The following is a 22,502-nucleotide window of genomic DNA, read 5'->3' as shown; positions in this document are numbered from 1 at the left end:
TGGGCCCTAATCTTATAGCTTGTTTAGCTTATACATAAATCCGGCACTGCCTAAGGCTCATGTAGTCCAACCTCTTGCAATGCAGGAATCCTGCCCATAGCCATCCCTGGGTAGGCTCGAACCTCCAACCTCCCGTTAACAGCCAGACGCCCTGACCCACTGCAGCACAGAAGGATTTTTATCGCAATAGAGATTGAGATGACTCTATTATTTTCTATCTCTATGCGAATCACTACCGCCCGCCCACGCGGACACTTCCGGTTTAACGCAAGTGGATACTGTATAGGTTTTCATTTTAAACCGGAAGTGCAGGCCCTGCGCCACTCTATCTTCTGTCATCTTCTATTGTAAATCTAGGCACGACTCCTCCTCCCCACAGTCGCAACTGTTTTACGTCACGAGAAGGCGCCCTCTTCCTCTAGCTCTGCCGCCGGGTCCGCTGAGGTGGCCTGAGGAAATTGGGCTTCCCCTCGCCATGGCGGACATGGAGGAGCTGTTCGGCAGCGATGCTGACACCGAGCCGGAGCAAAAAGGTAACGGGGGAGGGGAGACACGGACGCCCGGGGGGGCATATCGCATTGTGTCACGCATGCGCGGAAGGAGGCCTTGGCTTTTAACCTCTCCCCCCCCCCCCGCCTTTTGATTCCTTTGAAATTCTCTCCTTGTTTTCTTGTTCGCGCCCAGAGCTCAGCCCCAAGCCTCGTTTTGGTACCAGAGTGCACGAGAGGCGGCCATGCAGAACAAGAGTGCCTCTGAGCATGAACAAAGTGCCATGCAGAAAAATAGTTCCTCTGAGCATGAGCAAAGTGCCATATTCGCAACACAGCTGGGATGAGGTGGGAGAAGGGGACTTGATGCTTCCAAGTTGCTCAGGGCGGTGTGTTGTGGTTTGTTTCCCACCCCTGCCCCGTTTTTTATTCTTGCAACTCTGTGAGGGAGGGCTAGGCTGACAGTGAGCGATGGGTTGAATCCCACCTTAGTGGCTCTTCCCCAGATTTACCTGCAATCACGTTTCAGTTGTCCCCCCCCCCCCTTTCCCAGTTTCATTTTTTCATCCTTCTGGAAGTTGGGGCTTGTGAGACTGCTTCCAGGCACCGCTGGGTCTGAAACATCAAAACTCGCAATATGTGAATGGGGCAAGTGCAAAGGAAGGCACGGTTTCTGTACCTTTTAACAGCAGCGTGACAACGGGGGGAACTTTTCTCATGCTTTTGTCACAAGCTATGGTTACTATAATCCAGTGTTTCTCAAACTTGGGTCCCCAACTGTTGTTGAGCTACAACTCCCATCATGCCTAGCTAGCAGGACCAAGGGTCAGGGCTGATGGGATTTGCAGTCCAGCAACAGCTGGGGACTGAAGTTTGAGAAACACTGCAATCCTTATGTGCCGCTGTTAAAGGTACAATACAGTCTTACCTTGGAAGTTGAATCCATTCGACTTCCAAAACAGAAGCCAAAGCACGGCTTCTGACTGGCTGCAGGAAACTCCTGCAGCCAATCGGAAGCCACTTTGGACATTAGGGTTCCAAAGACCGTTTGCAAACCTGAACACTCACTTCCGGGTTTGCGGCAATCGGGAGCCAAAACATCTGAGTACCAAAGCCTTCGGGATCCAAGGTACGACTGTAATTTCCTTTTCATTGGGTCACAATGTTGTGGTCTCTGTCTGTTCATTCGTCTCCATCCCCCTTCTCACCCATGCACATCTATTCTGAAATTCTTCCTCATTTTAGGTACCCTGCAAGAACATCTTAAACAATGCTGCTAGCTACAGATAGGTAGCCGTGTTGGTCTGCCATAGTCAAAATAAAAAAAATCCTTCCAGTAGCACCTTAAAGACCAACTAAGTTAGTTCTTGGTATGAACTTTCGTGTGCATGCACACTTCTTCAGATACACTGAAACAGAAGTTGCCAGATCCTTCTATATAGTGCAGTCGTTAAGAGTCGTCAACAGGCTCATCTCAGCTATCTGCCAATCTCCCATTCCCACCACCCTTCTGAGTAATACCCCTCCCCACCTTCTCACTATATAGAAGGATCTGGCAACTTCTGTTTCAGTGTATCTGAAGAAGTGTGCATGCACACGAAAGCTCATACCAAGAACTAACTTAGTTGGTCTTTAAGGTGCTACTGGAAGGAATTTTTTTATTTTGAATGCTGCTAGCGTATATTGTTTTACATAGTGGTTTGCTGTGGGGGTTTTTCTCGGATCACAGGAGACTGGTGTACTCCATGACGCACTTGTGGACCTTGAATCAGGTTTTCTCAGAAACAGATGTGTGTGTCTTCCTACTCTTTCAAATCTGGTGATGAAAATTTTTGGGCAGACCCACCATCTATTAAACTAGAGGCCACTATCAAACAAGGGATTTTTATTGTGGTGATCTCCAAGCTGTTCAGTACCTGGTTCTGTGCACTGACTCTAAGGTCTTGGTGTCTTTTAAAGAAGAAAGAAAGAAGAAGAAAACAGGCAAGGGAGACCTTTTTTTAGACAGGCTGTTTAGGGGTCGATGTGTGGTGGTTGTCATATTGGCAAGCAGAGTGGTGCAGTGCAAGATAAAAAATGTAATCTCTGCCCAAATGCAAATATCATTAAGTCACCCGTCCTCTAACTGATTCCCTACAGGTGTTTTGTACTACAACTATTTTCAGCCCTCGCCAGCACCAAAATGCTGTGGCCGTGTCGGTTGTTTTCGAGTCAGCCTATAGCATCCTCATAAATAAACCCACAAAAGTTACTAACCAATACAGTAATTGCCAGTTTACCTATCTGTCGCATTCTGATGCCAGTCATACGTGGCTTAAAAGCTGGGGGTAAGCCAGCTTGGATAATATTTTTCTTATGTGGTCACCTGGTGGTGATTCTTACTTTGCACAGATGACCAGGAGAGCTGCTATTTATGGGCCAGTTCATAGCAGTGTTTCTGAAACAATGGCATAATGGGACTAAATAGCAGCGCCTTAAATATTGTTTTATTTATTTATAAAAATATTTATACACTATACGGTAAAAAGAAAAATACCCAAGTAGTTTACAGCAATAATACATACAATAAAAATCATATTAAAAAAGTTAAAATGGACGTTAATTAACCATTGTGGAAAGATGCAGTCTTAATTGCCTGTATAGAGAATTTAAAGTTGACAATTTAAAAGTGACGCTCCAGCAGGTGATCCTAGTGATCAAGCTGGGATATAAGGTACAGGCTATCCTGTTTTTACTTCAATCTCCCAGGACATTCTATACAAGATATTAAAGTAGCTGTCTTACTGCAAAAGAATTTTAGAAATACACTTGAAAGAGAAGTTGTTGAATTACAACTCATTACCAAACTAAAAACTATGGAGAGACCTGGTCTGAACAGAGATATTGGATTCATGTCCCATTATACATGATAAAGCTAATTTTGGTCATCTGTCCCTTTAAAAATCCCTTGTTCTTCCCTATGGAACCAACTGCCGTAACAGCCATCAGCAGTTATAAGGTTGAAGCGACCTCTGCTTCGGAGTATCTGACAAAGTGTGTATTACACATGAAAGCTCATACCTTGAAAGCTTATATTTAGTTGATCTTAAAGGTGCCACTGGAATTATTAAAAAAAGATTTTTTCATCTTTCATCTTGTTATTTATTATGACTATGACAGATCAACACATCTATCCACCTGAACCTGTTTTTACTGTTTTGCCCATTTTCAGTCAACATTTGCTTTACTTCTGTATAGTACTTCAGTCAGGATTGTTCCTGGACTACTACTTAATTATGATTTTTCACTGTTGTCAGTGTTTTCAGCAAAGTGACTAGTTCTTCAAATTGCATATATCTGATGGATTTGCTTCCTTCTGACTAGGTGAACATAAATACAGTGGTACCTCTGGTTACGTACTTAATTCGTTCCGGACGTCCGTTCTTAACCTGAAACTGTTCTTAACCTGAAGCACCACTTTAGCTAATGGGGGCCTCCCGCTGCTGCCGCACTGCCACCGCGCGATTTCTGTTCTCATTCTGAAGCAAAGTTTTTAACCTGAGGTACTATTTCTGGGTAGCAAAGTCTGTAACCTGAAGCGTATGTACCACTGTAAAATGGTATTGGTCAGTTGATTTTTATATATGTTATCTGACCCTTTTCCTCTTGCTAACATTGTCCTTTTATGTTTGTTTGGTTTTCACAGATTCCGATTCTGGGTCAGATTCAGACTCTGACCAGGAGCCTGTTGGCTCCATCAGTAATATTTCTGGTAGTGAGAGTGACAGAGATGACGACCGAGAGGCTTTGAAACCCAGTAACAAAGAATTGTTTGGTGACGACAGCGAGGATGATGGCGCCTCTCACCATAGTGGCAGCGATAACCGGTCTGAGCGATCCTACAATCGCTCGGAAGGCTCTGGGCATTCTGAACATGAGGATAATGACCAGTCAGATATGGACCAGCACAGTGGCTCTGAAGCTGCTCACGAGGAGGACGAGGATGAAGAGGATCACAGGTCAGATGAAGGCAGCCACCACTCTGAGGCAGAAGGCTCTGACAAAGCACACTCTGAGGATGAAAAGTGGGAAAGGGAAGACAGAAGTGATCAGTCAGACGATGAGGAGAAGCTCCAGAACTCGGATGACGAAGAAAGGCCACAGCACTTGGATGATGATGAGAAGAACTCGGACGACGAGGAGAGACCTCTGGCTTCTGATGACAAAGAGAGGCTGCAGAACTCTGACGAGGAGAAAATGCACAACTCGGATGATGACGAAGAGAGGTTGCAGGTTTCTGATGAAGAGGAAAGACCCCAAAACTCTGATGAGGAGAATATGCAGAACTCGGATGATGACTATGAAAGGCTGCAGCATTCAGACGAGGAAAAGATGCAGAACTCTGACGAAGAGAGGCCCCAGCATTCCGATGATGAAGAGCGAAGGCTCTCGGAGGATGAAGAAGAGCATGAACATAAATCGGGTATGGAAAATTGAGGGTGCAAATGTCTAGACACAGGGCTGGGGAAACCTTAGGTCTGGAGGACTCTTGGGCAAGATTCTTTCCCAGCCTTCTACATGCAAAGCATGTGCTTTACCACTGAGATTTGGCTTAGTACTCATATCTTGAAGACTACGATTACTCTTTTTCATCCACCCCAAATCAACAAGTCTAGCACAATCCATCTTTAGTTTGCAGAGCAGTTGTCCCTTTAGAATATCTCTTGGAATTTGGGTTTAATAGTTGCTCACACTTTTTTCCACTTACCTTTTTATAAAAAATTTAACCCCCCCCCCAAAATTTCAGGATGGGTTGTAATGTTTTGGGGGGTTTGTTTGTTTTTCACTATGAACCTTTGATAGCAGTAAGGCTGAAAAAATTGCTGAATGCCTCTACCCAGGGAACTTCAAGGCCAAGTAGGGATTTGAGTATCTTCCATTTATATACGCCCACTGCATTGCTCGGTCATTTTTATTTTAGCACCCGTGTGGTTTCATCAACAGTACTGGTATGAATGCCATTCTTCAAAGTGACATTTCTCCGCTGTGTTTTATTCAGGGTGTCTGGATTGTGTAATATATAATAATATATTAATGGAAATACATTAATGGAAATATATACAGTATAATAATAGAAAGTTATGAGGGGGCTTCAAGATTGATATTTGCTTTTGCAGAATCGGCAAGAGGCAGTGACAGTGATGAAGAAGTCATGCAAACGAAGCGTAAGAAACAAATTGCATCAGATTCTGAAATGGATAGTGATGTGGAAGGACAAAAAGGTAAGCAGCCCCGCTTCCTGTCATTTGGGAGTAAAAAAACCAAAAACCAAAACTCATCTGAGCAGTTTCCAGTGCCAAGCTCCCCTTCACATCCTCCACTGCAATCGATCAAAAGTTGTCACCGCAACAGTTTATTTAAGCAACTGTTTAACAACAAATCTACATGTTTGATTATTCTCACGGTAGCTCTGACTTCAGTATTTTGGGTCATCTCTTGTCACTTGCTTTAGAGCAGGGATGTAGAACCTGTAGACCTCCAGATACTGTTGGACTCCCATCACCCCCCAGCCAGCAGGCCAGGGATTAAGGGGGTTTTAGCCCCAACAGCAGCTGGAAGTCCACATTTCCCCTGTCCCTGTTTTATAGGGTTCAAAGGAGGTCAAGTGCTTCAGTGGGAAAGTTCCTATAAACCAGGATTGGCTCCATGTTGCTCCATGGACTGGATCTGGCACCTGAGACAATTTCATCTGGTCTAGAGCTACCTAATACTTACTTATCCCCACCCCACCCCAAAAAACACTATTATTTATGGATTTTTTTTCACCCTTCATCATAAGGTCCCAGGGTGGGTTACAACAAAATAAATGTACATTGTTAGAATGAGTTAAAACAGTTTACACTGGCTTTCATTACACTTGCAAGTTATAACACTACAGAAATACAAAATTAAAATTGGGTATAAAAATTTAGAATTACAATATTAAAACCAAGTTGAACAATTTGCAATAATCCAACTCCAGGTACCTAGTGTTAAACAATGTTACCTCTCCTGGAAACCAATTTTAGTATCTGTGCTGCCAAAGTGAGCACCCTCTCCTGGTATCCTTCTGTGGTGCATATAATTTTCTAGGTCTTATTGTAAGAGCAGTTTAGGAGATAAGGTCAATTTTTGCCAGACCAGTTCAGAATGGACCACCCTTAAGTTTCAAAAGAAAATCCCCAGTAGATGCTTCAGGCATCTGAAGCACGCCACTAAATACCTGGAAGGGTTTACGTCATTGATAAGCCAGGGCGGGAGTTTTTTTAGAAATGAAACAAGGGCAAGGCATACAGAGCAAAGTCTCAAAACCAAAAGATACATACCTGCTACTGAAATGACAAAGATTCTTGTTGCACCTTAAAGACTAAGAAGTAAGAAATTTGCTTCCAGTCTAGCTACACGTTCCTTATCACTAAAGTCATTTAAAGCAATGTTCTTCAACCTTGGGTCCCCATTTGACTCCAACTCCCATCATGCCCTCTCCATTGACCACACTGGCTGATAACGATGGGTCTTGCGCAGCAACAGGTGGGGACCCCCAAGGTGGAATAACTCTCATTTAAAGGACAGGTCATCTTTATGACCGGGTGGGCAGGCTTAGCTCAGATCACCTAGTTTCGCTCTCACTCCCTCTCTGACACTCTCTCGGTTTCTGTGACTCTTTGCCCCAGAGATCTAACTGTCTTCTCCCAACTGACAAAGTTCCAACTGCCAGAGAACTGGCTTCTTTAGATGCACACCTCACGTCCATCTGCCAAGTCTACCTGATAACTTTGTCACACCTTCCCACAGGCCAGTTGTAGGAAGAAGGTTTCTTTGTAAGGCAAAGGAGTCCAGCTGGAGCAGGAGGCTCTGAGAAAGTCTTTGCCTGCCTCCCTCTCTCCAGGTATGCTGGAGGGCAAACTTGGTAGTTAGTTTTTTGTTTTTTTAAAATGCTTTGTTTTTGTTTGTAAGGAAGGGATAAACAAGGATGTAAGGCACTTTGGGCCACCTTGTAAGAAAAGTCACTTTAACACATATGATAAAGAAATAACAATTTAATAATGAATGGTTTACATGAAATAATATAAAACTTTACATGAAATAATATAAAGTACTCATAAGAAAATGCCAATAAAACCAACAGATTTTAAAAAGAAGTCAATGTAATAAAATTATCAAAATATTAAGATTAAAAAGAGGGGGAATGCTTGATTTCCCCACCCTTTTAAATAAATCCTCACAACAGCCCTGTCTGAGAGGAGAAAAGAATCAGAATTAGAAGAATCTTTATTTGCATCAGCCAGAAGCCGTAGCAAGAAAGTAAAATGTGCTGAAGATAGAGGTAAAAACTTAACTATAGAAAATACATTTAGGGGGTTTACATCAATAATCAAATAATAAATCTTTTCTAATTGCCCCCGCTAAAAACCTTGCACTTTTTGCTGTCACCTGATCATCTTGATCTGCTAAAAGAAAGGACCCAGTAGGAATGGTTGAGCAACCCGGCATGGACAGTAATAAAGGGGTCATAACCTCAGTCCTCAAATCTTTATAAAGAGTGCAAGCCAGAAGCACATGAGCCACTGACTCAATACTGCCATCTCCATAGGGACATAACCATTTTTCCAGTGGGAGTTTTTGAAATCGACCGTCAAGTACAGCCAAAGGCAGTATATTCAATCTTGCAAAAGTGAAAGCTTCTCTGTATTTTGCAATTGTCAAATTTTGCATATAGGGTGTGCCAAAGTGTCAAAATGACTAGGTGGAAAATAGTCACACCAAGCCTCATAAGCTTTATGGCTGGCTGGGAGTTCGAATGTCATTCTCCGCTTGCCACCCTCTCGGGCCGCATCCTGAGCCATCCATTTAAAGCACTATTGTGCCACTTTAACCATCATGACTTCCCACAAAGTATCCCAGGAACTGCAAATTGTCAAAGGTTCTGAGAATTGTCAGGAGACCCCCATTACCCTCACAGAGCTGCAATTTGCAGAGTGGTTTAACAACCGATCTCTCGTCACAGGGAACGCCAGGTATAAACCAGCCCTCTACATTCAACAAAGAATCTGAAGAAGTGTGCATGCACATGAAAGCTCATACCAAGAACAAACTTAGTTGGTCTCTAAGGTGCTACTGGACAATTTTATTTTATTTTTAATACATATTTTTATGCCCCTTGTAGAGTATATTTTCTATAAATAAGGTGTCTCTTGAAAACAAAGCCAGTCCTTCCCCACCTCCAGTTTCCAACCTTCTAAGTATGATTTCTGTTTCTTATTTTCTGGGCAAGGTAATAAAGATGCAATGGATCTGTTTGGAGGAGCAGATGACATATCTTCGGGGAGCGATGGAGAAGACAAGCCCCCAACTCCAGGGCAACCTATTGTAAGTACCTTTGTTGGTCTGTTAGGTCCTGATTTTGCATCAGTGTTGGATTTAACCTGACAACTTGACCACTAATATTTTAATGCTTACATGTTTGTTAAGATTTGTATTCTCAAATTGCATTAGGAAAAAGTGGGATAATGATTTGTGATCCTTTTAGAAGGGGTTGCAGATAAGTGTATTCCATTCGGGACTTTTGAAAGTTGAAGGTCTCTTTCCCCCCTCTCTCCTGATGCCAGGATTGGGGAACTTTAGGTCCTCCGGAAGTTCCTGAACTACAACTCCCATCAGCCCCAGCAAGCATGGTCAACGGCTGGATATGATGGGAGTTGTGGTTCAGCAACATCTGAAGGGCCAAAAGTTCCCCACGCTTGCCTTATGCTGATGTCCTGAGCAGGCATAATGTTGATAAAATGTATGTTCTCTGTATGGTTAAATCACACATATGCATAAATGGAAGAGATGGAATTATATTTATATTTACATTTCCTAATTGATTTTCTCTCCCCTCCCCACTGAATAGGACGAGAATGGATTGAACGAGGATCAACAGGAGGAGGAACCTATTCCTGAAACGCGGATAGAAGTCGAAATTCCTAAAGTCAACACAGACTTGGGAAATGACTTATATTTTGTGAAACTTCCCAACTTCCTCAGTGTGGAGCCCAGGTAAAAGTCACAGGCTCAGTCTGAGAAACAAGTGTTCCAGGGCCTTAAAAAACAAAAACAGAAAACCAATCTGTAGTGCTATCCACAGATGAGTTGCAACTACAGTGGTACCTCGGGTTACATACGCTTCAGGTTACATACGCTTCAGGTTACAGACTCCGCTAACCCAGAAATAGCACTTCAGGTTAAGAACTTTGCTTCAGGATGAGAACAGAAATTGTGCTCCGGTGGCATGGCGGCAGGAGGAGGCCTCATTGGCTAAAGTGGTGCTTCAGGTTAAGAACAGTTTCAGGTTAAGAATGGACCTCCAGAACAAATTAAAGTACTTAACCCGAGGTACCACTGTATGTAAAAAAACACAAGTCCTCCCCCCCCCCCTTTAGTCAGGAAACATTCGTAAATAGGTTTTTTTTACAAAAAATAATAATGCTAACACGTTAATTCTGTGTTTGGTTTTATTATAAACCATCTTTATTATAAGGAAGAAAGGGAGAATATAAGCATTTTAAATAAACAGAATTGTACTAGGAAAACTCAGGTGTGACTTTGAAACCCTCTGTCTTGCTAGAAGATAGTAACAGAGGGTTGTATTTAATGTAGTGCGAAGTGAAAGTCACCTAGCAGTTCACTTGTTCCACTGGCGAAATGTTTTGCACCAGAAGAAGGTTGTTGCACAATAGAATGCACAAGCAAGCTGCTTGTGATGTTGTTGCACAATGTGCAAACCTTAAGGACATAGGAAGCTGCCTTATACTGAGTCACACCTTGGTCCACCTAGATCAGCACTGTTTACACTGGCTGGCAGTGGCTCTCCAGGGTGTCCCGTGTGTGTTGCTGCCAACCCAAGTTGGAGATGCCAGGGACTGAACTTGGAACCTTCTGCATGCAAGGCAGATCTTCTACAGCCCTTCTCCAATATTCATTCGCCTTCTCTGTTCTCTCTCCCACCCCCTACCATGTGTACAAAGGAACTGCGGCCACAAACCCATAATTGGGTTTTTGTGTGAGAATTCCAGTCCTGGTACCAAATTGTTTTGCAAGGAAAGGATGACATCCATGGTAACCCATATTCCGGTTTATTGCAGGCCTTTTGATCCACAGTATTATGAGGATGAATTTGAAGATGAGGAGATGCTGGATGAAGAAGGTAGAACAAGGTTAAAACTGAAGGTACCGTATACCTTAAATTCTGCCTCCACACAACATGCAAACTTGACATCTTTCCGCAGGGCCTGCAAGACGGAGCTGTTCCGCCTGGCCTTTGGTTTGGACTCAGTCTGACCCTTATGTTTCCCTCCCCTTATGGTTTTGATTTATCGGCTACTTTTAAAATGAGGCTGCATTTTAAATTGCATTTTAACCTGTATTTTAAATTGGTTCTCCCCCCCCCCCCCATTATGTTTTTACTGTGATTTTATTGGTGTTAGCCGCCCTGAGCCTGGCTTTGGCTGGGGAGGGTGGGGTATAAATAAAATTATTATTATTATTATTATTATTATTATTATTATTATTATTATTATTATTATTATTAAACACTCCTTGCTCTGTCTTGGAACACAATTCTTTCAAGCCTCATGTTTTGGATCAGGGTTGGGGAACCAGCCGTTGTTGGACTCCCATCTCCCTTGAACCCCAGTCTGAATGGCCAATGGTCAGGGATGGTGAGCACTGTGGTCCAACTGAATTGGGAGGGCCAGAGATTCCCCATCCCTTCTTTAAACATTGAGAGCTTCTGTAGCATAGTTCTGAGAGATGGAGCAATGCACCCTGAAGTCCTCAGCTCAGATCCACTGATGCGGTGAAGTCCCATCAAACCCTAAAGTTGGAAGGGGAAGCTTTTAAGTAATCTATTCCAACCCCTGCTCAATGCAGGAAACCCACAACTTGAGCATTTCCAACAGGCAGCTGCCCAGACTCTTCTCGAAGAGGCCAGGCAATTGGTTTCATGGTCCAACTCCTGTTTCCATCAAGAGGTTTCTCATAACGTTCAGCTGAAAGGTACCCTACTGTAACTGATGCCCATTAAATTAAATTGGCTTAAGTTACAGGAGGGTTCAGATGAAGCTGAGCATTGCGAGAAACTTCTTCCCAGGAAGAGCAGCGAGTAGGTGGCCCTAAGCAAGCCTTCTCCACCCACCCCAGCCAATTGTGGGTCCCCATCTGCAGTAGGGGGACAAGAATACTGACCCACCTTACAGCGCCATTGTTAGGAAAACATCCGTCGCTCTGGGAAGTGATTTGTAAATGAAATAAATAAATGTTGATGACCACGATAACTTATGTGAAGTTCTTGAGAGTTTTCAAATTACTTTTTAAACACAAAATATGACACTGATTCATTCTATGGAGGATCAATAGGGCTGACCTCTAGAGCACTACCATAGTATATGCACAATAACATTCTCTCTGCCAGTTAGAGCACCTGGGGTTTCTTCCTTGGTTTTTATTTAGTTATATCTCCATCAATGTACAATAGTACCTTAGTTCCCAAATGGCTTAGTTGTCGAACAAATTGGCTCCCGAACACTACAAACCCAGCAGTAAGTGTCCCAGTTTGCAAACATTTTTCGGAAGCTGATTGTCCAACACGGCTTCCATGGCTTCCGATTGGGTGCATGAAGCTCCTGCAGCCAATCAGAAGCCGCTTCTTGGTTTTTGAACTGTTTTGGGAGTCGAACGGACTCCCAGAATGGATTAAGTTTGGGAACCAAGGTACCAGTGTACATGGATTATTACTTTTCAGCATAACAGGGAGGGAGATAGGTTACTTCCTGAAGGAGCTAAAATGGGCACATGGGAAGCAACAGTGGGAGTGGAGAGGAATGGAGAGGAGAGAAAGTTAATTTCAGGTTTGCATGCATGTTATATGTGAGGACTAACATGTTACGCTAAAGTTTTAGCAGAAAAGGTCTGAGCTTGCAGTGGTGGCCTCTCCTCCCCGCCCCCCTGCTGAATCCCTCATGGTACACTGAGCTGTCTTTCTGCTCATTGATTCACAATACTAATACATTAAGCCAGTTAATATTTAAACATGAATTCAGCAATTCAGAATACCAGTGTATGACATTCCCACCAGCATTATTCCCCCACTCCCCACACTCTTATTTCTTGCAAGCGTTGTGACATTTCTCTCAAGAAATACCTCCTGCAACTTTGTGTCCCCACAGGTGGAGAACACGATACGCTGGCGAACTCGCCGAGATGAAGAAGGGAGCGAGGTTCGAGAAAGCAACGCGCGGATAGTCAAATGGTCTGATGGAAGGTCAGTTTGTGCCTGATCCCGCTTGACCCATGCTTCTGAACTGTAGAAGGAAACATGTTGTGTAGCATAGAGTTCTATCTCGGGTCTCGTTCACCCAGTTATTATTATTGTTCTGTTTTCTGAGTTGAGTGAAAGAGGGCACGCATCCATGAAGGAGCTGAGTCTTCCTGCAAGGAATCATGCGGCCAGCTTTTAAGCAATTCAGTTCCTTACCTGGGACAGAGCTCTGCCCTATCCCTTCATTCAGCCTCATTGCATCTCACCTTTCTGGACGCCTTTCATTTTATTTATTTAAATATGTATATACCACTGTTTGTATTGCAGCTGCTTTTGTTGCTATGATCCAGGCTGAATGAGCTGCCCCACTAAAGGTCAGAAAAGCTACCAAGGTAGCTCAAAATAACTACTGCCTCCCACCCTCTTTGGAACAGAGAAGGTTCCAGTGGTAGACACCTTGGTGGAAGTGCTGCTCAATGGCCGATGTCGCTACCCATATAAAAACCCACAGGGAGAGGAAAGTGCAAGGTGCCGTCAGTGAATCTTAAGAAGCCCATATCCCTCTCCTTTGCCATTTCCAATTCTGTTAGGGCATCCGTGTTATGGCAGGAGGGCCTGGAGGCAGTAGGCAAGAATACATAGAAAAACATATCCATATAGCACGTTAAAGAAAGCTGACAATAAACACGATAAAAGACAGGCTAGGAACAGAACCAAGGAGAGCATAATTATAGATTGGAAGAATTATCAAGTTTCACACAGGCACTGCCAAATTCTGTAACACCTGTAAAAAAATAATCCATGTAAGGAGTTGTCAGAATTTTGTGGGATAACTTTCTTCACTGCTCTGTAAACAGATAATAACATCCTATATCTAGTTCACTTGTATCAACTGGGCGCCTTCCCTTAAACAGAAAAATAACTCAAAGGCTGCTGCTGCAATAAGGCTTCCTGCCTAAGTAAAACGGGAGCAAGGAAAGGAGGCTGGAGAAAAAGGACAAAGCTGAGACAGAATGGCAGAGTGCACGATATGGGCATCACGGGCCTGTAAATACATCAGTCGAAGTATTCAGTTGGCTTAATGTACTTGTATGAGCAAAGCAAATAAGGCTCGTGGCTTGTGTGCTAATCGAAGCTATCCTCCTTCCTTTTGAAGCATGTCACTACATTTGGGGAATGAAGTGTTCGATGTATACAAAGCACCATTGCAGGGAGATCACAACCATCTCTTCATCAGGCAAGGAACAGGTCTTCAGGGGCAAGCTGTGTTCAAAACAAAGCTAACCTTCAGGTAAGCACGTGGATCCCATTGAGTTGAAAATATTTACATGTAATCGCATCACAGTGAATGTGAAAGAGGATACAAGGTGGTTTGCCTAATTATTTCCAAGGGGGGTAGCCATGTTGAAGCAAGAACATTGAAACTTGCCTCATCTACAGGCATTAATTAACTGACCAGCATCAGGATGTTTAGATTATTCTCAGCAGTGCTGTTGTGGTCACTGACGATTTTACATACCTTCTAAACTTTAACATAATGCTCAGAATCTACTTCTCTGCCCTCTTAATTTCACTTCTTACAATTCCCACCCACCCTCAACCATATCTATCTATCTATCATCTATCTATCTATCTATCTATTTCTCTCTGTCTCTGTCTACCTTCCAATTCAGGAAAATATGTAATGCATCTGATGATGTGGACTCTAGTCTTCAGAAGCTTATGTTATACTAAATATGTTAGTCTTTAATGTGCCACAAAACTCTTGAATCATTTTATTATGGTCACTGTTCTCTATGGCCTATAGCAGGTAGCTGCATTCAGAATTAGCCAGGCACATTTTGCACCTGGCTATCAGCCACTTGCAACCAAGTGAAGATGCCTGGGCACCAGGATGGCACCTGACTTCACCATCTGACTGGCTGGTGGACAGTAGTGTTTGGTGGTTTTTTGTTGCCATGTTATGGCGCGAGTCAGATTTTCGCTGGAGCTGAGAATATACACAATTCATTTTCAGCTTTGTGATCTTGTTTTAAAAAATATATGCATCCAAACATTCTGTTAGTGTGCCTGTAACCTAGCTTTAAGGGTCCATATGCCGAATAGCTTTTATATCTCAGTTTCTAACAGTGTCAGGTAGGGAACCTCAGGCCCAGGAGCCAAATCAGCTGAAGGCCTGGCTTCAAGAGAGCGCTGCACAGCCAAAGGCCTGACAGTCAGCAGGAATCAGTTGTGCTAGGACTTCCCCTTTAGGAAGTACCTGATGCAACCACTTTCTCAAGAGAGAGAGAAAATTGCTGAAATTTAAAATGGAGATTTTGTTCTTTCCAGGGATACGAAGTGCTTTCTCTGCAGAGGGAGAAATGTTCTACTTTTAGGAGCGTTTCCCCCTCTGCAGAGATTCCAAAGGGGCTCCCTGTAACTGACAATCAGCTGGTCATTGCGTACAGGGAGCCTCTGTGAAGGCAACCTCCTAGTGCCCGTGGCACTGAAAAGGCTTCTTCGAAGGAGGTTGCTGCAACCGATGATCAACCCACAAGATGGTATTGGCTACGGGTTGGCATAGCGTGTTGTGTGAATCAGCTCAGTCACATGCAATTGTTTTCTCAAACCTGCAGTTCCCTGAAAGAAGTGCTTTTTAACCCAGTAACAATTTTACCGCAGGCCTCACTCAACAGACAGTGCCACACACAGAAAGATGACTCTCTCGCTCGCAGACAGATGTTCCAAGACACAAAAAATTCGTATTTTGCCCATGGCTGGCCGTGATCCAGAGTCCCAACGAACAGAAATGATTAAGGTATAGTTTTGGGGTGGGGTAGCTGGAATCAAAATTTGCCTTCTAAGTCATTATTAAATTTGTCCCTTATATGCAAATCTTAAAATATTGTTTGTATGCATGACAGCAGCATTTTTAGACTTACTGCCCTCAATGCAGCTAGCCTCTTGCTCGGCAGGAGTCTGAATTGCCATAGAAAACAACCTTACCTACCTTGGCATCTCTGTGGGTGGCCAGGGGGCTTTTTTAAGCCTGCAAACAGTTGAAAAGGGGGAGAAGAAAAGAACAAGCGGGGAGGAGCAGAAGAGATAAGAGTAACTTCCTATTTGCCATATCCTGCAAAACTCAGCATTGGAATCTGGCAATCAGTCTTTATAAACCATTTTATGGTATCACCAGCACTGCTAGGTAAAATGGGCAGTGCCTCGCTGCTATGTTGCCAGTGGACTAAAACACATTTCCCCCCCATTTGGTGAAATGGTGGGGCTGAGTTGGGAGCCAAGTTAATATAAAAAGGTAAAGGAGCCCTGACAGTTAAGTCCAGTCGCAAATGACTCTGGGGTTGTGGCGCTCATCTCCATTTACTGGCCAAGGGAGCCAACGTTTTGTCCACAGATGGTTTTTCCGGGTCATGTGGCCAGCATGACTAAGCCGCTTCTGGCAAAACCAGAGCAGCGCACAGAAACGCCATTTACCTTCCCGCCTGAGCGGTACCTATTTATCTACTTGCACTATGATGTGCTTTCAAACTGCTAGGTTGGCAGGAGCTGGGACAGAGCAACAGGAGCTCATCCTGTCACGGGGATTTGAACCGCCTACCTTCCAGTCGGCAAGCCCTAGGCTCAGTGGTTTAGACCACAGCACTACCCGCGTCCCATTCAAGTTAATTTAGTCTGAAGCAAAACAAAAACCTTACTTGGATCCTTCTTCCTCCCTCTCTAACCTATTGATCAAGCTGTGTAATCCAGGCCAGAGCAAGTCATGAAACAGAGCCCATGAAACCTGTGCCACATTGCTCTGCTTCACCATGTAGCAGAAAAAGAACCTGGAATAAAAGTAGAACTAGACTTAACTGCTGCAAGAATGCCAAAGCCTCATCTGCACTGGCATTCTACCGGCTTCTGAAGATGCACCTGTTTACACAGGCATTTCCACGATCTTGACCTGTTTTAATGTTTTGTTTAATAGGATTGTTTTATTGGGTATTTTAATTATGGATGCTTCTATTCTAATATTCGTGTAACTGGTGTACTTTGAAAACCACTTCGAATTCTGCTTGGGCAATAAGAGGAGTGTCAATTAGTGGTGAGTGATGTGCAGGGCAATACACAGTCTGAGCCCTGTTTTGAGAAATCCTTGGCATACCCTTATGTTGTTGCCATTTCCCCCGGCAGAAAGAGGAGGAGAGGCTGCGAGCTTCCATTCGCAGGGAGTCCCAGCAGAGGAGAATGCGAGAGAAGCAGCACCAGCGGGGACTGAGCGCTAGCTACTTGGAGCCTGACCGCTATGATGAAGAAGACGAAGGAGAAGAAGCCATCAGCCTGGCAGCAATTAAAAACAGATATAAAGGCGGAATAAGAGGTATGGTCGGCTTAGCGCAGAGTCCTGGATTTATCTGGTTTTAAGTCCAGGGTGCTGCTTTGGGCTTATCACACAAAGGAAAAGTCGAGCATTAATACCTAAGAGGAGGGTGGCGGGAAATCCTTTTGGAAATAATATGTGATTATTTTGTTTGATTCATTTTGCAATGGCCAGTGATGACAAGCAAATAAAGAACGCTGATAGTGCTTCATGGAGGGAAAGGATTGTCACTTCTAAGCGGCCAGTTTCTAAATTACGGTCAGTTTTTGTAAATTAGCTCTTGAAAAGAAATGCATATATATATATATTTCCCTTTCAGAGGAGCGTGCTAGGATTTATTCTTCAGACAGCGATGAGGGCTCAGATGAAGATAAAACTCAGAGATTACTAAAAGCGAAGAAACTCAACAGTGACGAGGTGAGAGAAATGGTGAAGGGGTCTATTTTGAGTGGCTCAGGTGTTTATTTATTTATTTATTTATTCATACATACCCCGCCCATCTGGCGGGGTTTCCCCAGCCACTCTGGGCAGCTTCCAACAGAACACTAAAATACAATAACGTATTAAACGTTAAAAGCTTCCCTAAACAGGGCTGCCTTCAGATGTCTTCTAAAAGTTTGGTAATTATTTTTCTCTTTGACATCTGGTGGGAGGGCGTTCCACAGGGCGGGTGCCACTACCGAGAAGGCCCTCTGCCTGGTTCCCTGTAACTTGGCTTCTCGCAGCGAGGGAATCGCCAGAAGGCCCTCGGCACTGGGCCTCAGTGTCCAGGCAGAACGATGGAGGTGGAGACACTTCTTCGGGTATACTGGACCGAGGCCGTTTAGGGCTTTAAAGGTCAGCACCAACACTTTGAATCGTGCTCGGAAACGTACAGGGAGCCAGTGTAGGTCTTTCAAGACCGGTGTTATATGGTCTTGGCGGCTGCTCCCAGTCACCAGTATAGCTGCCGCATTCTGGATTAGTTGTAGTTTCCGGGTCACCTTCAAAAGTAGCCCCACATAGAGCGCATTGCAGTAGTCCAAGTGGGAGATAACCAGAGCATGCACCACTCTGGGAAGACAGTTTGCAGGCAGGGAGGGTCTCAGCCTGCGTACCAGATGGAGGTGATAAACAGCTGCCCTGGACACAGAATTGACCTGCGCCTCCATGGACAGCTGTGAGTCCAGAATGACTCCCAGGCTTACTATAATTGGTTTGAAGTATAGACCACTCTGTACATTGGGGTGGAGAACGAAGGGCCCTCCAGAGGTTGTTGGTCATTTTAAAACCAGTGTAGTGCAGTGGTTTACAGCGTTGGACTGGAACTTTGGAGTCAGGGCTCAACTTCTTGAGGGTAATGTACTGAGATAAAAAGTTGCATCACAAAGCCTGCTAGCATCCTTCAGGCTTGCACAGATTCTAGTCTGAAAACATTGTTGTCTCTTAAGATCATAACTGGAAAGCATCTGTTGAATGCTGTAATTTTAGACGCCTGCATGTTTTTACTTAAGTGGCTCAGTATCCCGCATGCCCAAAGAGGCTTTGGTCTTGTGTTTCAAAAGTGGTTGGTGACATGGCATTGAAGAAGGGAGCCTCCAATCAAAGAAAAGCCTTCTCCAAGCCTTCTCCAATCGAAGGGATTCTACAAGTGGAATTCTGTCTGGTGCCACAAATTTCTCATTTCTGTGAAAGACAACGAAACCATGACTTCTGCTTCCTTCCCGCCCCCCCGCCCCCCATTTTAAAAGCAATTTAGTTTGCTAACATTCAACTTCACCACATGGTGGCGCTTAAGCATTAAAAAAAGTAGTTAAGAGAGTAGCACATCTGCATGGACCACAAATTATGGGCTGCACACACTTGTACTTTGGTATGCATCTCATTGCAACCATTTTCCTGCCCTTGCTCTCCAAAAATGATCCAGAGGACCGCTGTCTTTGCGCTAGTGATGTTGGAGTTCAGCAGAACTCAGAAACAGGTGGAGAAGTGAATTAGGGTAGAAGTCCAAAAGAAGAATTCTGTACTGCATTGAGATCAGTTGACGTGCATTGTGGGTGGGTGGGGGGAACCTTGGCTGAATTCAATCTGTAGAGGTTCATCATTATTTAGGAGGTCAGGCTTATTAAAGTCAGCATTTAATTTGTGCCTAGACCAGAGGTGGGAACTTTTGTGAGCCTGCAGGCTGCAATTCTCTTCTGGACCACATGCTGGTGGTGGGTGGAGCCAGAGGCAAAAGTGGGAGGGGCAATGCATGGAAAGTTTATCTTGAATGGTGGGCTAGTTTCCACACACACTCTCACACCCTGCACCTGATATTCCTCATCCCTGACCCAGACCAAGCAGCCCCACAGGCAAGGAAGCATTTTCAGCATCCCCTCAATTTGTCCCCCTTTTAAATGCCTTCTTTTTTATTGTGGTCATATCATTTCATGACTTGGATGCTCAGTTTGCATGCATGAATTCAACTCTTATTTGTCCATGCCTTATGAACTGTTTGCACTATTTGTTTCAGCTTCTGAGTAGATGGTTGAATCAGCCGCCCTTGACCCAGGAGACACTCCTGCTCCCCCCCCTCAAAATAAATTCTAGCACCCCAGGCACTTCCCTGAATCCGGACCCATGTTGATTAGGTGTCCTAGGTTCCATTATGTTAAGCTTTATAGCGAAAAATGAATCAAGTAATTGGGTTCATTAATAAAAAAGCAAGTAATTTTCCAGTTGGTAGAAAGCTGTTGAAATTCTACTTCACTGCGAGAGACACACACATTATGGATTACTTCATTAAAATAACCACCAGCCTCTTTTGAAGCATGTGTTGCAGAGGCTGACTTTGAAATTCTCAAGGACTTCATTTTGATCTTTCATTTGCACAAAACCTGGATGTGTGTTAATAGTCAGGGAGTAGAGGATTGCAATTAGCTTTCACCCAAAGTCCCAAATCACCCAGTAGCACTTCTGGCTTCTTAGAGCTGAAGGAAAAATATTAAACTTGAATGCATTTGGGTCGGTTTTGTTTTTTTGCGGGTAGGTGGTGCCATTTGCTGAAGTATTTTGTACTAGGATACAAGATCTTCTCTGGGGGAAAAAAGAGAAATCTTTAAGCTCATCACTGTTAATGCATTCTGTCTTAAAATGGGAAGTGGTTTCATTGTAAATTAGAACAGGATACTTACCTGAAAATTAAGAGCAAGTTATAATTATCACATTGTTTGCTTTTTGTCCAGATTTTGCACACAGTCTATGTTTTGGCAAAACAAACAAGATGCATTACCTTTTGCTAACAACAAGTAATTAGCTGAGATCTAGGCTGAAATCATAACTACTGTAATATGCCCATCAGGCAGGGCCAGAGTCTCTGGGCGATGTAAGGCTGCCACTGAAAAGGGCATCACTGTGTTGAGTTCACACCTTCTGTGATGTGTAGTGACACTCCTGTCTTGACATTATGAAACCATGTGAATTCCCACAACAATGAATGGTGCCTAGTTTGGGGGACTTGCAGTAGATTTTATGCAGGGAGCATTCGGATACTTGCTTCCTGACCCTTCTTTGCCCCAATGAAACTGCAATCCTAAAAACATTAGGTTGCATCCGGTGCTATTCACACGTCAGGCTTTGCTTGTGCAGTTGATCTGCAGACCCCTGGGCACCCTCAAAGTCTGCTCCAGAGGGTTGGGAAACCCTCCAAAGCAAATTTGGGGGGAACACAGATGCCAGCAACAAATGGCTTGTATCCATCTGTCTTGAGAGGCAATGGAAGAGTGTGCCATGGCGGGGCAGGGGGTGTCAAACCGCTGGAAGGTCACAGTGCCTGCTGTGACTGTAGAGATGGGAGAGGCATGTTTTACTGCAGGTGGCGATGTCCTGTTTCATTGGGACAGGTGGACCATGGCATTTCTTCTCTCTGCGCTCCTCCCAGCCGTCATTTTTCCTCTGGTCACCGCTATGGATTCATGACCTGACTGTCACCAGGCACCTGCGAGGAATTCCCACACGGCAGGGTTGATTTTGCCAGCCTTTGTGTCATGTTTGCAGACATTTTCGTAATGCAGAGTTGGTCTGCCAGTGGGCCTGGTGCCTGAAGCCAGTTCCCCGTGGAGCGCATCCTCGAGGATCCTGCCGTCTTCTGTTCTGTGCACATGACCAAGCCAGTGTAGTCGTCTCTGAGACAAGTGTGTGAACAAGCTGGGAATGTGGGCTGGGTTGAGATTCTGTTGCTGTGTTATGCCCAAAATCTTTCTGGCACAGCACATATGGAAGGCCTTGAGTTGTCACTCCTGGTGGGTTTAGCTCTGGGGAATTTAACTTTTGAGAAAACGTGATTCGGGTACTTTTGATGTGGCTGTTTTTTTCAGCTGTCCTCTGTCCTGTTTGCATCTTTAGATAGCCGAGCGTAAACAGTTGCAAGATTCATTCTTCCTTAGCCCAACCTCTGTTTCCATAGGCTCTTTCCCCTCTAAATTGTATTTCAATCAATTGTTTTTATACCTGGTGTTAGCCTCCCTGAGCCCGTCTCGGCTGGGGAGGGCGGGGTATAAATAATAATAATAATAATAATAATAATAATTAAATGTTGCCTCTATTAACCAAGGAGGGACATCATTTTCTTTGGGAGCATTAAATGCCTTTTTCTTAGTGCGTGGATGATCCAAATTGCAGTTTTAGTCACTTAAACCTAGAGAAATGCTCATTTTGGCTTAAAATCGATCTGCTTTCCTGTAGGAGGGTGAGCCATCTGGTAAAAGAAAAGCAGAAGACGATGAGAAGGCAAGCAAGAAGCACAAGAAGTACGTGATCAGTGATGAGGAAGACGAGGACGAGGACGCATAATGCAAGCCTGAAAGTCTACAAGACTCGTGTAAATATATATAATGACTGCACTGTTCTTTTTGCAGCCAGGATGTAAGTAAACCTAATGAGGATTTTTATTTTATTTTTACAAAAGAAACTTGCATTCAGATCTGTAGTCTTAAAATGAATAAAGATTTTTGTTGGACCCTTTTAAATTTCTTTTCTTTCAAAAGGTGATTGCTTTGTTCCGCTGGAATATGTTGCGGCAGATTTGTTTTAGATCTGTACCCATTTCATCGTCAAACACTGTGCTCGGCAAATGCTAGGTTGTTGCTGGATCGTTGAGTTTTATGAAGCCGGAACGAAATGTTACGGGTCACGTCTTGCCACCAAAAGCAGCAGCGATCCAGCATCTCCTCTTCCCCCTTGTAACATTCAGTAGGGTAAAGTGTGTGGCACGATGCCATTGCGCCGTAAGATTCCCTGCCCCTTCCTTACTCTGCTGGCTGCTGCTCGTAGGGGCAGGAAAACTTGCAACGTGCTACTGCTGTATCATATGTTTTGC

General features: G+C 44.0%; 1 protein-coding gene across 1 annotated transcript; it reads left to right on the top strand.

Annotated features, from left to right (window-relative positions):
* Positions 1–382: 382 nt before the first annotated feature.
* Positions 383–22,152, top strand: LEO1 (LEO1 homolog, Paf1/RNA polymerase II complex component). The gene is made up of 12 exons (XM_081170025.1): positions 383–533; positions 4,174–4,950; positions 5,645–5,749; positions 8,782–8,876; positions 9,400–9,545; positions 10,631–10,715; positions 12,713–12,807; positions 13,961–14,095; positions 15,469–15,604; positions 16,978–17,164; positions 17,484–17,581; positions 21,869–22,152. Exons 1-12 carry the CDS (start codon positions 476–478, stop codon positions 21,974–21,976), a joined length of 2,025 nt encoding a protein of 674 aa, XP_081026151.1. The 5' UTR covers positions 383–475; the 3' UTR covers positions 21,977–22,152.
* Positions 22,153–22,502: the final 350 nt, after the last annotated feature.

The sequence above is a fragment of the Podarcis bocagei genome, assembly GCF_964188305.1.
Source record: "Podarcis bocagei genome assembly, chromosome: 14".
Lineage (NCBI taxonomy): Eukaryota > Metazoa > Chordata > Lepidosauria > Squamata > Lacertidae > Podarcis > Podarcis bocagei.
This window is presented reverse-complemented; position numbering and strand designations above follow the sequence as displayed.